Source organism: Coptis chinensis, chromosome 2, assembly GCF_015680905.1.
Source record: "Coptis chinensis isolate HL-2020 chromosome 2, ASM1568090v1, whole genome shotgun sequence".
Taxonomy (NCBI): Eukaryota; Viridiplantae; Streptophyta; class Magnoliopsida; order Ranunculales; family Ranunculaceae; genus Coptis; species Coptis chinensis.
This window is the reverse complement of record NC_141457.1, coordinates 82,927,971-82,944,285: the sequence shown is the minus strand read 5'-3', so window position 1 is coordinate 82,944,285 and position 16,315 is coordinate 82,927,971. Positions and strand designations below refer to the sequence as shown.

The window sequence follows — 16,315 nt, the reverse complement described above, 5'->3', positions numbered from 1 at the left end:
TAAAGAGCTCAACAGACTGTTGTGCCAAGAAACCAAAAGTGTCAAAACTGAAAGGAATGAAAAAATGCTGGTTAGCTCTACAAGCATCCTCGTGTTTCTCAATTTTCCCTGCCGCTGCTCTATTAGCTGCTTCACATTGAAAATAGAACAATTACAAATAACATTTTAAAACAGTCACAAAAAGTTTTTTTTCTACTAGTGGGCGGAGTTCATCAATGTAGGATTGCATGTTTTCATAGTTATTTGGTGACTCTTAGATGAAATTAGTAAAAGAGCTTATTGTCGGATAAATATCAACCATGAAACCACTCGATTTACAAATCGTACAATTCATGATTTATAACTTTCTAATTGAACATGAAGAGTTTTTGATAATTCTGTATTTGGCGAAATGGATTCCTGAATTGTTATTGGGAAAACTTTGACTTGTTGCAGTTTGCGAGAATTGGTGATTCAACATGTACTAACTAGGTTCATGGATCAGTATTTGGTGTGTGATTGAATATATTTTTGCAAGTTGTTTGATGAACTACTACATATAAGGTTTGTTTTTTATTTGAGAAGGGGTGACACTTTAGCTAACTATCGATTCCCCTCTTCTTGATTATTGTTTACTAAGTGTTGCAAATTTAGGTAGTATCTATTGGTTCACTCGTTTGCTTTCTCTCTCTTTTTTTGAATTGAAATATCAAGTGATGGGGTTTTATTATTTTGGTGGTATTTGCTAGCTGTTTTTGGATGGCTTAATAACTTGGGCATGCTTTGAATTTGTTTGTATGGTGGAATTGGACTATTTGGGTGTTTTTTTTGGTTCAATTAACGCTCTTTGAGCAAATTGAATGTAACAAGTCCCAGTCACATTAGAGACTTTGAGATGAGATTTGAAAGAGTTTCATTCATTCATTCATTCTTTTTATAGTCATGCCCAACCTTTAGAATTCATTTGAGACTGTTTTGGAGAAGAGATCCCCACTCTTCCCTGATGGTAATTGGATTTCTTGAAAGGTGTATGGGGACTTGGGAGTGTTATTCTCTACCCCTTTTCCGCTCACGCCCCCACTGCAATGTAGTATACTAGTTTTAGTAATATTTCCTATTTGGTTTTTCCAAAGCTTTAAATCGAAAATGGGTTGTAATTGTACATTGGATTCCAGCTTTCCTATTTTGGCTCTTTTCATGCTAAATATATACACCGGATCCCCTCTTTCATAGTAAATATACGAATCTAAAACAAATTACACAGAGTGACAACCTATTAAAGAGGAATGTTTCCCATAGCTAGTTCTCCATGAAATGACACCTCTTCTTCTCCCTATTAATTTCCAATTTCCATGCTCTCGGTGAAACGTACGTAAGGAAAGGATTTAATCCTTAACCTCTCAATAAACAATTTGAGGATTTAATTCTTGCTTAAATTCCTTTAATTAAAAATCAAATTCCACAACTTCCACAACCTCTTGAATATCGTAACTCCTCTCTTCATTTGACCGAGAATTACAAAAACAAAATGGAAAATTTTATCGATGCTTTGATGACAACCATTAGAGCAATCATTAGAGCAGCAATGGATTTTCCTTACGTTGCTCCCCTAACATTCAATGCAAATCTCCCAACTCTCTGTATAAAATATGCTCAACTCGCAAAAACTCTCGCTCCTAATTTCTGGCTTCAACTTCCCTCAATCTTACTGAACCAATTTCGGAAGGTACAAGTTGATTTCGTTTTTACATTAATTAATTCTAACAAATTATTTATTCCCATCTCAAATTCTTGACAGACTGTCTTTTGAATATATTTATTTAGGCATGTATTTTGAGGTTTTCGTGCCATTTTATAATTATCATGTAGTTGTGCTTAATCTATTTCTATGGACTTCGCAGGATCTGTTTCTATTAGTAATTGATTTACTTCTTCAAAACTCCCTTATGCCTTCGGTCAGCAACTCGCTAACTCGGAGGACAATAATTTTATAGTCAGGAAAGAAAGAAAAATATTTTTGTTCTTATTACAAGTGCAATAGACCATGATTTTGGTTCTATGACCCTTGATGCCTTTTGTGGTTTGTTGCTCCCATTATTTTGTTTTCCGGACTTGCTTAGCCAATTTTTTACTTCTACTCTCCTTTGGTTCGGCAACCTATTGTTATTATATATGGTTTGTTGGCTCTCTTGCGACTGGATGTGTTAGAGGTGCAAGTGTAAGAGACATGTAGTTTACTATCTTTATCATGTCATTTGGACCATTTTCGGAAGGATGGTATATATTCAGAAGGTGATCTTACATGAATTTGAGGATATCTGTCCTGCTAGATCTTTTTCCAGTTGAATTTAAAAAAAAATTAGCCAGTTTCCCATTTTTCAGTTTAACACATTTTGTTTTCCAATTTCCAGCTTCCAGAGACAATGTCAAATCAGGGTTTGATTTGACAAACTTCATGCTCGAACTGACCGACAGAAGATCAAGGTTTGAGTCATAAGGATGTTGGAAACCCATTAACATTGAGTATATACTACTCAATTCTAAGGTAATAAAAAATGCAAATGTTCTTTTGCTGAACTTGGTCGTTAATTTATACCAGACCGTTGCTTAGTTGTTCACATTGATTTTTTACTTTTGGTATATGTGAGTAAGAGAATCTAACACCATAAAATGTACTTTTTGAGTTTGGGTTTTAGATACATATTGGTTATTTTGGGTAGAAGAAATCTGCCATGTTCCGATCCAACGTAGGTGCATTTTACTTATATGTTCTGCCATGCACTCAATATATGCATTTTACTTAATCTGATTTTTCACGACAATTGTATGCGTAGAATGTCAAATGGAGGCCTATTGCAGTCTAACATTGAGTCGTCTTTGCTTTTCTATTATTTTCTTTTAATACTACTGATTTTCTTCAATTATAAGTTTATTTGTTATATGCATTCTTTGATTTTTAATATATTTTAGTAGGGTGGTGTCATTTTATTGGACTTTGAACAAAGGTAGTGGGGATTAATTTCTGGGCATCTCTTCTCATTACGACTTAATGAATGAGGCCTATTATTTAAGGCTTCTCACCATGAAACAAACCAACTACATTTTTTTAAATGTATAGCCTTTGGTGTTTATTTTTCCATTTCAATCCTAACCAATTGAATCACTATGATTTTTTATTTTATTTTATTCAGGTTCATTTGAATAAGTTATTCCATTTTTTTTTAATTTTTTTTTGTGCTTTATTTTATCCATTTCCTCTCTATGCTGTCATCAATTTCACCAACATGGAAGACTTTCGCCCCCGGTTTAGGCTTTGCTATAAGTTTTTCTCTAACTGCAGTGGTTATAACTTCATACGACTCCAGTGCCTCCTATTATTTAATTGTTGGACATATATATGATTTCTATGAAATTGAGTCATTTACCACTTTATTGTGCCGTTCAATATATTAGGATATCTTTTTTGTTATTCGTGTAAGTTGCAAGTTGTTTAGGTGTATACACCTTGATTAATTTTCATGTAGGGGTCAAGGTTATCAAATACATGCCATTTTGTACGAAAAAGACTTCCAGTATTTCGATAGCATTGTTGAAGAAAACTTCGTGTAGGAGGGCAATCAACGTCTACACCTTGGAGAAGTTTGGCATTATGTTTGCAAAGGACTACCGCCCTATTGAGCATGCTTACAAAATCCATTTCAAATAAGGGACGTTGATCAAGATCCCAGCTGAAGAAGCCAATGACAGATCAAAGCATATGTTCAAATTCATCGATTTTGACACCATTCCGACTAAGGCACACCAAATAACTTTTCGTACAGGTGAACCACTATATCCATACAATGCCATTTTTTATTTTTTATTTTTTGGGAAATTGAAGTGTTTTCTAACAATATCCTTGATATAAAACTGATATATGTGATTGGTGTTTTTTTTTTTTTTTGGAAAAGTTAAAAAACGATGCTGGGAAACTTTTGAGAGAAATCGTAATCATGAATAAAAGGTAACATTTAAAAAAAAAAAAAATAATTTTGGTCGAGGTTTCATTTGTTCACAATGCATGTATTATGTTAGCCTATGATGAAGATTTCTATGTTTTTAGTGGGTCGGAGGTGCCTATTACTTTGTGGGGAGGGTATGACAAATAATTCCTAACGATGTTATGAAGCAACCCAATGTAGTGATCACTACGACATCACTACAAGTAGGCAACTATCAAAGTGATTTTGTTTTGGCCTTTTCATTTTTTTTTTCATTTTGTTTTGTAACGTACGTACATTGTTATTTTGAATGACTGCCAGAAGATTGTATCGAATAGTTTTGTGTTGTAGGCAAGATTGGGCTCTCATTTCTTAGTGGCACCAAGATTTATATAAACATTGATATCCAGGATGTTACGGACTTTAAACAATGGTAAAATATTACGTCTATCTTGTGTTTTACCGCCTTTTAAATTAAAATCTAATTGGATGATGTGCTGTAATGGGATTTTCTCTGATCTATTGATAAGTTATCCTATTAGGTTAGTCCGAATTGTGAGCCCTACGAGATCAAATCTGCCATTCCTTTTGACCGTGGGAAAAGTTGCAAATAACAATTAAATCAAAGACTTGAAACAACCTATTGCGTCTATGTGAATTTGGTAAGTTACGAATTACAATGAGGGTGGGCAAGTGGCCAGAAGACGTCAATTAGATATGTACTATTTTAGAATAATGCAACCATGTGAAGTACTGTGACCATGTAGCTATGGCGCGTGGAGGATGCCAATTTTCTATTCCACATAATACATTGCAAATTCCTTCACAGAAAGAACCTCACCATTTTTTGAGTATTGAGCTCACCTATATGTTGTGCTATCCTTTGTTACCCAATCATGACATGTTCATTTTGTTTGTACCTAGCATTGACCTTGGGCTGTAATTCAATTCACCAGCAAGCAGGCGGTGTAAGAGTTAAAACATTAAGTGGTGATATAATACTAAAGCCATAGATAAATCACAGTCGTGTTTGTGTAATAGGGAGATCAGCATTGCGTGTTTGCTTTTTTTTCCCCCTGCTATTTAAGTTCAGTCCTAGGGGATGCTTAATTTTTTTTTCCAGATATGCACAGTTAACTGCGGCTCATACTTATGGGTGGAATCATGCTCAAGGGAGTCCACTGATCAGCGCAGTACGTTTAGCGCATAGTGAATCGATTAATTGCTTTTGGCCTATGATATTTTCCTAATGGCAAACGTTTTCTCTTACTTTTCCTAGCTCTACTTAATAACATTTATTTCACAACTTTGATACAATGAAAATAGTGGTTGAACTGGAAGACCTTGCTCAATCTGGCGTGCTTTCTGAGCAAGAACTTTTGATTGATAGGAGGGTTGAAATATGTAAATTGAAGGAAGTGGGAAGGGATCGATCATGTAAGGTATATGCTAAATGACTCATTTGAAACACCACCTTCATTATTTACTTGCTAGATGGTTTAGACGTGTAGAAATGTTGTTGATTCTTATGTTCATTTGAGATACCACCATCCTTATTTGTTCACGTGAATGTACACTTGCAAAGCCACCATAAACTACGTTCCTCATAGAATGATAGTAAGTGGTTTTACACTTCCTGCATAAGTTGTAAGAATATTGTCTATGGAACAGTGTGTGCAGAATGTAGTGTTGGCGTAGTCGATAGGTGTGCAAAACATGTTTTTTTTTCCTTCTCCATGAAGTAATTTCCGTATTTTCTTCCCTCATGTCGTCCACATCCACAATCTATTTCTTTTGTGTCAAAAAAAAAAAAATACGATGCTAGTATATGCTATGAATGACAGTTAATGATTTGTTAGGGGCACACCACATTTGTTGCTTTTGATAAAAACACTTGATACTTGATTCAGAAACCAGTGAAAGGATTGGTCCATATTTCCAAGACATGCTAGAATTAAATTGTGCAACATTTTTTTAAAAAAATCCATGCTATTGTTTGTTGGATTATGACTTATGTATTTCACCTTAATGTCCATAAGTAAAATGGACAAAAAAAACTGCAACGACTTGAAAAAAGAGCGTACGTTTTCCAAGTTGGAGCCACTGACTATAGTAACAAGGATAAGTATGAATCATTGTTTCCTATATTTAATGGCAGGATTGATGGTACTCGCATATCCATAATTATCTCCAACCATTTATCAATTAAAAAGCAGAATTGATGGTACTTGCATATCTATAATCTCCAACCATCTCCCAGCAACCATATGATTTTATGTGTTTATTGTTTAAGGTCCCCGGACACTGCTTCATGGTGGCCTATGGTTTTCTACCTAAACACAGTGGTCCTGCGGGAACAATGTAATTTATTGAATACTCTATGGATGCAAGGGAGCATGGAAAAAAACTAGGAGAAAATCTTGATCGAGCAAGGGTATGGGAAGACTGCTATAACATGGCAGCAACAACAACCAGTGGTACTGCATGACTAGGGGCGGACCCAACATTTCAACTCTCTCCGGGCTAAACAACGATAACCAGAGTCTTAAACAAAAAATAATAATAGACACATTCCAAATAAATAACTGAAACACCAGAATTCATAAGTAGCCAAATATATATACTAATTCATCAAAATATCTAATCAAGCTCGACTACAAATCTATTTAAAAAGCAAAACTACTTAAACGATATTTTACGAGCATCAAAATCATCTACTACCAAATCCATATCAATATCATTAGCAAAATCTCTTTCAATGTAGATGACCATTGAATCTGCAAGAAACTCATCCTCCATCTTGTTTTGAAGTTGTGTTTTGATAAGTTTCATGACTGAGAACGCTCTTTTTGTAGTTGCTGTAGATATGGGAAGAGTAAATATAAGACAAACCAATATATCAAATAAAGTGGTAGGACTTCGACTTTCCAGTTTCAACTAATCTTCTACACAGCTCAGATATCGTGGACATATTATATATGGAAAACCGAATTACGATAAACATCAATCTCATAATACTGTAGCTGAGTTCTCAATATAAGTAACTCTTGATCATTGAAATCTCGAAAGTAAAATCTCTCAGCAATATTGCAAATATCATTAATCCTAAATGATTTGAAAGCATCTTTAGGGGTCAAAGCAAAGCTAAGAGTAAAAAACTCTATTGTTTCCTCGGTGAATCTACTTTTCAACTCCATTAACTGAAAATCTATGGCGCTGTTATATATATCAATGCGATACTAATGTTCAAACGTTATGCAATCATGTTGTTGACAAGAACGACCCGTGCCCATTATATAACGTGCATTCATATCAGACATATCAATGTTATTCATACTAGTAAGTTTGTTGTTCTCTTCTCTGTGCTATATTGGTGTGTCTATTATTCGTTTTTTTTTTTATAAACGCACCTTTGACAAAGAAATTAAGACTGTTTCATCTATCATTAATTCTACCCATAGGAGAGGCAAAAATGGTTTTACAATTCATGAAATATCTTATTCACCCTACCAGAACAATATTATACTATAATTAGGCCAACTCATGCAACTGAAATCTATAAAAAACAACAACTAAACCAATGTAACAAATTAAATGAACAACAAATCTAATTACCTGCCAATCTCGACAGCAAAATCACCACAAATAGTTCTAGGAGCAGACCCTGAATAGAAGAATCAAGAGAGAGAGAGATTGAGAGAGGGGGTTCGTAGAGTCTAAGGGAGAAAGAATCGCCCTTTGGTTTTTTTTTTCTTTGGGCTAATGGGCTAATGGGCCAGGCATACTAATTTTTTTTAAAAACTAAATGGACCCTGGGCTTCTTGCCTGGTGCAGCCCTCTCTTGGGTCCGCCCCTGTCCATGACTACCATATACCACTTAAAGCAGAGATGGACTGGATGCAAGATGCACATCAAGTAACCTCGATGTTTGCTATGTTTTTGTTCTACAACTGATTGGTCGTAAAAAAAAATTATTTATCCGTTTAAAAGATTTCCCCTTATTCAGGAAAATATTTGGTATCATAATCAAGTGTATTTCATTACACTTATATAAAAAATGGTTTACAAACACTATTTATGGAAGCCGCACAATAACTGTTGTTACATCAATTCATCTTCACACCCCCACCTATCTGTTCTGAGTTTGTTTTTTAGGCCCTGTGTTTTAAGCGGTACTGCATGAGGCTTACATTTGGAAACGACCTTATCTTCCTATATTTACTCTGTCCTTTGTATGAAGCTATTTTAGCTGTAAGCCAATAAATGTGGTTCTTTTTCAACTACTACACACACACTAGAGTTTGATTACTTGGGGAGAAAACTAACTTTCACGAAGGTGCATCACGTCCATCTAATCTATCAACATATGATTCTGCACTGAACAATCCCATGGTCATACTACTTGAACAATCCCTTCATAGTTATGTAAGGCAATGTAGTCCTCACAATATGCATACAAGTAAAAAGTTCTGATTCTCTAGAATCATGTACATAAAAAAAACAATTAAAATGTCAGTGTTATGAAGAAAAAACGAAAGATGATATTAACTTAGAGAATAGTAAAAGAGAACTCGGAGAAGATAGACGAACAAAGTAGACTGGTGAGTTGAGGCAAGAGAATACGACATAATAGAAGAGAAAAACAAGAAATATTTCGTTAAAAAGAAATATGGGTTCTATTATTATTACTAGATTAGAAGATTAGATTCGGTTTAATCCATTTTCTTATCTAATGCAAGATGTTTTGCTATTAATTGCTATTAATTGAGAGCCTTCATTAAGGATGTCATGTTTGTCACTTCTTATTCCGGTCTTGACTAACTAAGTATAGAAAATTAGATTCGGTTCAATCCATTTTCTTATCTAATGCATGACACTTTGCTATTAATTACTGGCTTAGGGGGATTGAGATCTCATTAAGAATGTCATGTTTGTCACTTCTTATTCCGGTCTTGGCTTTGAATTTTTTGGTATATGTTCTCACTCGTTACTAAAATTATTTCCTTGAATAAATTAAGAGACATGGTACACGGGATATGCCTAGTTGGACTACAAGACATGATGAGTTTTTGAACTGGAGTATTATTACACAAAACTACAAAAAAAATTGAAACAAAAAGTCACGATCCACGTGATGACTTTATAAACTTGAGGGAAGTTGTGTATTTAGTGATGGCACGTCATTTGTCATTTCTAATGTTGTTTAGATTAGACACACAATACTGACAATAGTACGACGGCCGTTAGCTTAATTTACAAGGGCGCGACTACAACATGATCCAGCACAAAAAAAAAGTTACGAAATCGTCTCTAATTGGCTTATTGCAATGACGTGGCGAGAAATTAAAAAAATGAAATACGCCTCCAAAACCGCGATAAAATAAAGAGCTGCCAAATTCTCCCTCTCTTTTCACGTACCCCTCCCATCTTTTATCTCTCTCATTCTCTTCTGCAAAACCAAAAAACGCCCCTCTCCTTCCGTCCTTCTCTAATATGAAATTAAAATTGACTAGAGCTTGTTCTTCTTGACCCCATGAAAATTTTTGTTAACCTCTCGTACAGTTGTGGGAGACAGAGCAATCTGGTAACAATGATGAAACACACGCTCACCTTTCTAATTTGTATCAATTTCATCATCTACACATTATGACTAGTAAGGTTTTGAGACAGACCTATTGCCATTTTCATATCAAATAGAACTAATTGTCTTTCAAAAGCACAATTGAAGCATGAATTTTATAAATTATGATAATGATCCTACAAACGAAAATATAGATAACAACAAATGGCTATGAATGTGATAAAAACTAACTAGAACAATAAAGATACCAAAATTGTTGCAGTACATTCTACTGTTTCAAAGAATTTTTGCTATACATTACAAGAATCCGGATCAATTGTTTATGGAATGCCAAGTTTAATCAGATCAGTTGGCTCGCCTGAGGACCGAGAATAGTAAGCACACTTGATTGGGGTCCCAGATCAGTCCGATTTCGTCTCCTTTTCTCAAGCACCTCCTACTCACAAAGCTCACCTTCCAATTACTTTTCAGGATATAGCTACAACTCTTCTGACTTTTCTTGAAAATCAAATGGTGTGCAGACTGATGATATTCATCAACATCTTTAATGAAAATAGCTGTTCCTTCCCCATTGTTAACGTCTCTCTTCTGTTCTTCATTAAAGTAAGGCAGAATATGATCCAAAACTACATACTTCTTCAGTAGAAGTCGACACAGACTGTCGGTATCACTCTGTATTAGAGTCTTCTTGATAGTGAACAAAATTGAGCGAGTAGGTGCTACATCTAGTGGATCGTTTACTGCATCAACTACAACAATTTGGTTATTTGCAACATCACCTATTTCACTTTGGTTTCTCTGTTCTTCCCCTGCATTAGTAATTGTTTATGGAATGTCAAAATTAAAATTTCATGGGGTCAAGAAGAACAAGCTCTAGTCAATTTTAATTTCATATTAGAGAAAGACGGAAGGAGAGGGGCGTTTTTTGGTTTTGCAGAAGAGAATGAGAGAGAGATAAAAGATGGGAGAGGAGCGTGAAAAGAGAGGGAGAGTTTGACATCTCTTTATTTTATCGTGGTTTTGGGGGCGTATTTCATTTTTTTAATTTCTCGCCACGTCATTGCAATGAGCCAATTAGAGACGACTTCGTAACTTTTTTTTTGTGCTGGGAAATGTGTTGTAGTCGCGCCCAATTTACAAACTGCAATCACTCTTCGTACAAGCATACAACCGATGTGAAATTTGAGGGAGTTGTACTGTATTTTTTTGGTAACCACTAACCAGTTGTACTGTATTTAGTGATGTCATCACGTCCATTTTTAATGACGTTTCGATTATAATGAGTCCATGACGTCTGCGATCACCAGCTAGTATGTTGTTTTATATTAGGGTATGCCCGTGGGGCTTATGGCCCGCGAAGTCGCTACCCCTCACAATCCAAAAACAAGATTTTTTTTGTGTGGGGTGAGAAGAGGTGAGAATTTTTTTTTAACTCACTCCATAATTTTTTTTTAACTCACCTCTCATAATTTTTTAGTGGCTATGGTTAGGGATGACCATCTTGCTCGAAACTCGAAACCCGAACAAAATATCCACACCGAACTCACACAGAACCCGACAAAACCCAAACCCGAACCGAAATACATAGGGTAGGGTTTGGTCACACTCTCTAAACCCAAACCGACCCAAGCCCGACCCGATAATTTAGCCCTAAACCTGTTAAAAGGGCTAAAAAACCCGAAACCGAACCTGGACTGAAATCGAACCTCAAATCCGGTTTCAATTGCATACTACTAATCTCATATAAAAGAATGAATTAGATAAATATTTGGATTTTATGTTTACAATGATGAGTTATTTAATATATTGGATTATGAAAAAAATTTATGTCGAGATTTCCAATTTTTTCAGTAATTGCACGTGATCATGTGTCGATAGTTCATTCTGAGTCCATCTATTTTTAAATCATATCAAATAATTATATCCGAGTATAGTTGATAATTACTTCCAAGTTCATTAGAAGTTTTATTTTGTTTGAAGGATTGGTGGATAGCCGAAAAAAGAATAAAATGTAGATATATATTTCAAATAAAATTTCTTATTGTCTTCTTTCGTCACTTATACCGGGCTTTATCCTACCTGAAACCCGAGCCCGATGGGTACCCGAAATATAGGGTTAGGGTAGGGTTTGGTCACACTTCTCAACAAAATATCCGACTCCAAATCCAACCCGTTGAAAACCAGTTCGGGTTCGGGTAATCCAAAACCCATTCAAACCCCGAAAAGTCAGGTTCGGGTACCCGTCTGAACATCCCTAGCTATGGTTAAGGAGTTGCTGACTATGCCTCACCTTATGATGTTGAATATGTCCTCCCACTCATTTCTGTTTTAGTTTTATTAGATATTAGATAAGATGGCACCCGTGAGTTTAATTTACAAATTGCCATCACTCTTCATACAACCCATGTGAAACTTGAGATTTACACTGGGCGCTAGTATACTATTTGTAAAATTGTTAAAGTGACACTCTCTGTACTTATTTGACACCACACCCACTTTTGTCGAGTAAAAGTTTAATTTATCGCAAGAATTAGAACTATTAGAGATCTAAAAGTCATTTGGTAAATGGTCTTTTAGGTTTTGGTTTTCCTAAATAATGGGTATTTAGGGGGGGGGGGGGGGACTAGTATACTATTTGTAAAATTGGTCAAGTGACACTCTCTGTACTTATTTGACACCACACCCACTTTTGCTTGAATTGTCACTTTTGCCGAGTAAAAGTTTAATTTATCGCAAGGATTATAACTATTAGAGGTCTAAAAGTCATTTGGTATATGGTTTTTTAGGTTTTGGTTTTCGTAAATAATGGGTATTTGGGGTTTGGTCTTCATTAATCAACTTATTAGGCTTTGGTCCTCCTAAATCGTCTTGACCAAACAGTCGGTTGACTGTTTGTGTGTTGTTAGTTAAAATGATTTAAGATGACCAAAGCATAATAAGTCAATTAGTGTTGACCAAACCCCAAATACCAATTATTTAGGATGACCAAAACCTAAAAAACACAATAAATTAAGTTACTCACAATATCACTAGCTGGAATAAGAATTGTCCTGATTATTTGGAGTTCTCCTGCATTACTGAATTCTTTTTAACAATGGGCAAGAAACAAGAAAAAAATAGCAAAATAATGTTTGGAGGTGCTAAGAACTATAGAAGAACACGATGGTTTTGGAGAGAAGAAATTTTTCGAAGGTGATGAGATTGGCCTAGCAAACTTGGTCATGAGATTTTTAGCTCATTGGTTTGGAGTGGTAGAGGAAACAATAGCAGCAAGATTATGGAACCTACCCCAACAGTTTCAACGTTTGTATGCATGGATAAAAAATTTCAAGGAAGTTACAGTCATTCAAGAAAACCTACCACTGATCGTGATAAAATGCTACACACTTTTTTCAAATGGCGAAGGGAGAAAATCACCAAATGGCATCCGCATGATATTCATTTCTAATTTCTATATGTGCACCAAGGGAGATGCTACTAGCATCCTTTTGAATCCCAGATCCTATGAGTTGCTTCTGTCACTTTCCACCTCAATGCTACTGCATGTCAGGCAGTAGGAAAGACGTGTTTTGATAGTTGGTACTATGAATAAGTTAATAACCATGATTCACGGTGAAGTTGTTAATCATTTATAAAAACTGAATGTGTGCTATCTATTGTAGCTAGTATAAAACCTGATCATGTTAGTAAAGTTGTTTCAATTCTGAACTGAATTTGACTGATTTTGGAAGAGTTAATGGGTATTTTTATAATTTTACATGGTGAGGGGTAGATTTGACATTGCACATGCACTAACCGGATGAAATCCAGTCAATGTGAAATTGTAGGTGGAAGTCTAATTGGCAAAGTTGCTGAGGGTGGAAATCTAAAAAGCCGTAGTTTTTTTAGCATAATATGTGTAGTTTTCTCAAAATATATATTCATTTACCATGGTTTATATCACGCCCCTTTACAAGACGAGTTAAGAGCTAAGATTTTGTGGATATATATGATCTACTAACTATGGATAGCTACTCCACCAAAATTAGACTCATTTGGAAATCTCTAACTTAGTTAAAAAATGTTGCCAACTTTGAATATTTTTTAACGGCCTAGATTTTTCAATTTTGCAATCATTTTTTAACATTGTTAAACACCGAGGTGATCGCCATGGTTTGTTGGGCATATCCACAAAAAAATTAGGTTCTAGTTCGTCTTGTGGGTGAAGTTACAACGTGAATGATAATCTAATTTTTTGTGGATGTGTTCAACTAATCATGAAGATCACTTTTACAAAATTTCAACTCATTTGATAATGTTTAACTATATCAATAGATGATTGCAAAATTGAAAAATCTAAACCGTAAAAAAAGTCAAAATTAAGAACGATTTTTAACTAGGTTAGAGATTTCCAAATGAGATAGATTTTTGTGGAGATGTTATTAATGGTTAGTAAATCATATCCACAAATTATTAACACTTAAATCATCTTGTAGGTGTATGTGTGGTATAAACTATAGTATATAAAGTATGGTAAATGGAACCTGCTCGTATATATATATATTGTTTAATCCTATAACTTTTTTTTCTCCCGATAATGAGTCTTAGAACATTAGATAATGAGACCAATAACATAATTAATATAATTAGTTATTCACATTCCAACACTTTCCAATTGAAATAGAAAATTCAACCGAAACAAAAAAAAACATAAGTGCCATGGACACAATATTTTAGTTGTGTAGAAAACTTGTAGTGACGCACCAGCTCACCCTTGAACAAATTCTTGGCTCCGCCACTACTAGTATGTTGTTTTATATGCCACCCCCGTGAGTTTAATTTACAAACTGCTATCACTCTCCATTAGTTGACCACCTACGGTGTAAATCTTCTCACACTATACGGCAAGTGGGATTGCGGGTGTAAAATTCTAGTGGCCCATATGTTGAAGTGTATATTATCATCTACAATCTATTAGAGATGCCCTAATAAAATATTGCTGGTGGACCACTTCCGGAAAGCAGTTAGAACCTTGCCTCGTAAAATTTTAACGTCTATATAATGAGGGCAACTCTGCTTCTATAAGACGCATTTAAGCATATAAGAACACACCTTGCAATATCGACACAGAAGCCCAACATGACTATCCAAAACTCTTCGCTAGCTCCAGTGTTCTTCTTATTATTTCTTTCCACACTTGTCAGCACCTCTCTTGCAGCTGGAGTGCCAATTTCAATCTATTGGGGGCAAAATGGCTACGAAGGTTCCTTAGAATCAACATGTGCAACAGGAAAATTTGCTTATGTTAACATAGCTTTCCTCAATGTATTTGGAAGTGGTCGTACCCCAGAGCTCAATTTGGCTGGTCATTGTAACCCCTTAAATAATGGTTGCACCTTCGTTAGCAACGGTATTCGAAGTTGTCAAAGAAAAGGAATTAAGGTAATGCTTTCCCTTGGAGGCGGCATTGGCAGTTACTCAATTGCCTCCGCAGAGGATGCGAGACAAGTGGCTGATTACTTGTGGAACAATTTCTTAGGGGGTAAGTCGACATCGCGCCCCCTTGGAGATGCCGTTTTAGATGGAATAGATTTCGACATAGAATTGGGCTCCACAGAAAACTGGGATATACTTGCTAGGTACTTATCCGGACATAGCACACAGGCTAGAAAGGTTTTATTGACCGCAGCTCCACAATGTCCCTTTCCTGATGCACATTTAGGCCAAGCGCTTAATACTGGTTTGTTCGATTATGTATGGGTGCAGTTCTACAACAATCCTCAGTGTCAATATAGTCCTGGTAACATTTGGAAACTTATAGACTCGTGGAACCGATGGACTTCCACAATTCCGGCTAAGAAGATATTCATGGGTCTACCGGCTGCTCCTGGTGCAGCAGGAAGTGGCTTTATGCCTCCAAATGTGTTAACCAATGAAGTCCTTCCAATTATTAGAACTTATAGGAAGTTTGGTGGTGTTATGCTTTGGAATAAATATTTTGATGATCAAAGTAACTTCAGTTCAAATATATTGAATCGCGTCAACCTGTTGCCCTCGGTGTACCCGCATCAGGAAGTGGCTTCATCCCTGCTCCAATTGTAAAGACTTCTAGTAAGTATGGAGGTACGGTGTTATGCTTCGGAATAGGATGATCAAAAGGCTGCAGTTGAATATAATAAGTAGCGTCTAAATGGTCTTGTTTGGCTTATGTGAGTTATGTCCAATAAATTTCCGTACCTCAAGTTGTAAATATTATTATGAATAATGAAAACAAGGTTTTCTCGTTATAAGAAAGTCAACACTGTGGCAGCTTTGCATAATTTTTTTCAAATATTTTGCATAATAGGCTATAGGCTGTAGTCCAATTTTGAGTGCCAAGAATTCAGCACACATAGCTGTCGCATATGGTATCGGCAGAGCAACACCCATCACGAACTTACCGGCATCATCTCTAATCACACAACCAACACCTGCAGCTCTGTTATTCAGCGCGGATCCATCAGTGTTTAGCTTGATCCAACCAGGAGAAGGTGGTGTCCAACCAATACTAATAGTGACTTCGTTTCTCCGAGACCGTAAATTACCTTCCAATCCTCAATCTTATTTATCAGCTCCACCAGTTTCTTCATTTTGATAATACATCCCACTGGATTTTGTATTCTGCTATTAAACTTGATTCCATTTGGAGCAAGCCAAATGAACCACAAAGTAGCTCCCATGACCATGAAAAATTGCTCGGCATCCTCCGTATCGAAGAAACACTTCACCATCATATTTATCCAATCATACATGTTGG

The 16,315-nt window shown here is 35.7% G+C and overlaps 1 protein-coding gene and 1 long non-coding RNA gene across 4 annotated transcripts; both read left to right on the top strand.

Annotated features, from left to right (window-relative positions):
• The first annotated feature begins 1,108 nt into the window (after positions 1-1,108).
• LOC147518324 (uncharacterized) lies at positions 1,109-6,444 on the top strand. Of its 3 annotated transcripts, XR_015211763.1 has the most exons (5): positions 1,109-1,705; positions 2,391-2,524; positions 3,504-3,800; positions 3,930-5,401; positions 6,253-6,444. It is a non-coding gene; the product is annotated as an uncharacterized LOC147518324 (long non-coding RNA). The 3 variants fall into 3 exon arrangements; XR_015211762.1 differs by having other exon boundaries at positions 3,504-5,401; XR_015211764.1 differs by lacking the exon at positions 1,109-1,705 and adding an exon at positions 1,712-2,271 and having other exon boundaries at positions 3,504-5,401.
• Positions 6,445-14,598: 8,154 nt separating this feature from the next.
• On the top strand, positions 14,599-15,813 carry LOC147518323 (hevamine-A-like). Its single transcript, XM_086590186.1, has one exon. The coding sequence runs from the start codon at positions 14,659-14,661 to the stop codon at positions 15,619-15,621; it is 963 nt and encodes a 320-aa protein (XP_086446312.1). The 5' UTR covers positions 14,599-14,658; the 3' UTR covers positions 15,622-15,813.
• The last annotated feature ends 502 nt before the right edge of the window (positions 15,814-16,315 follow it).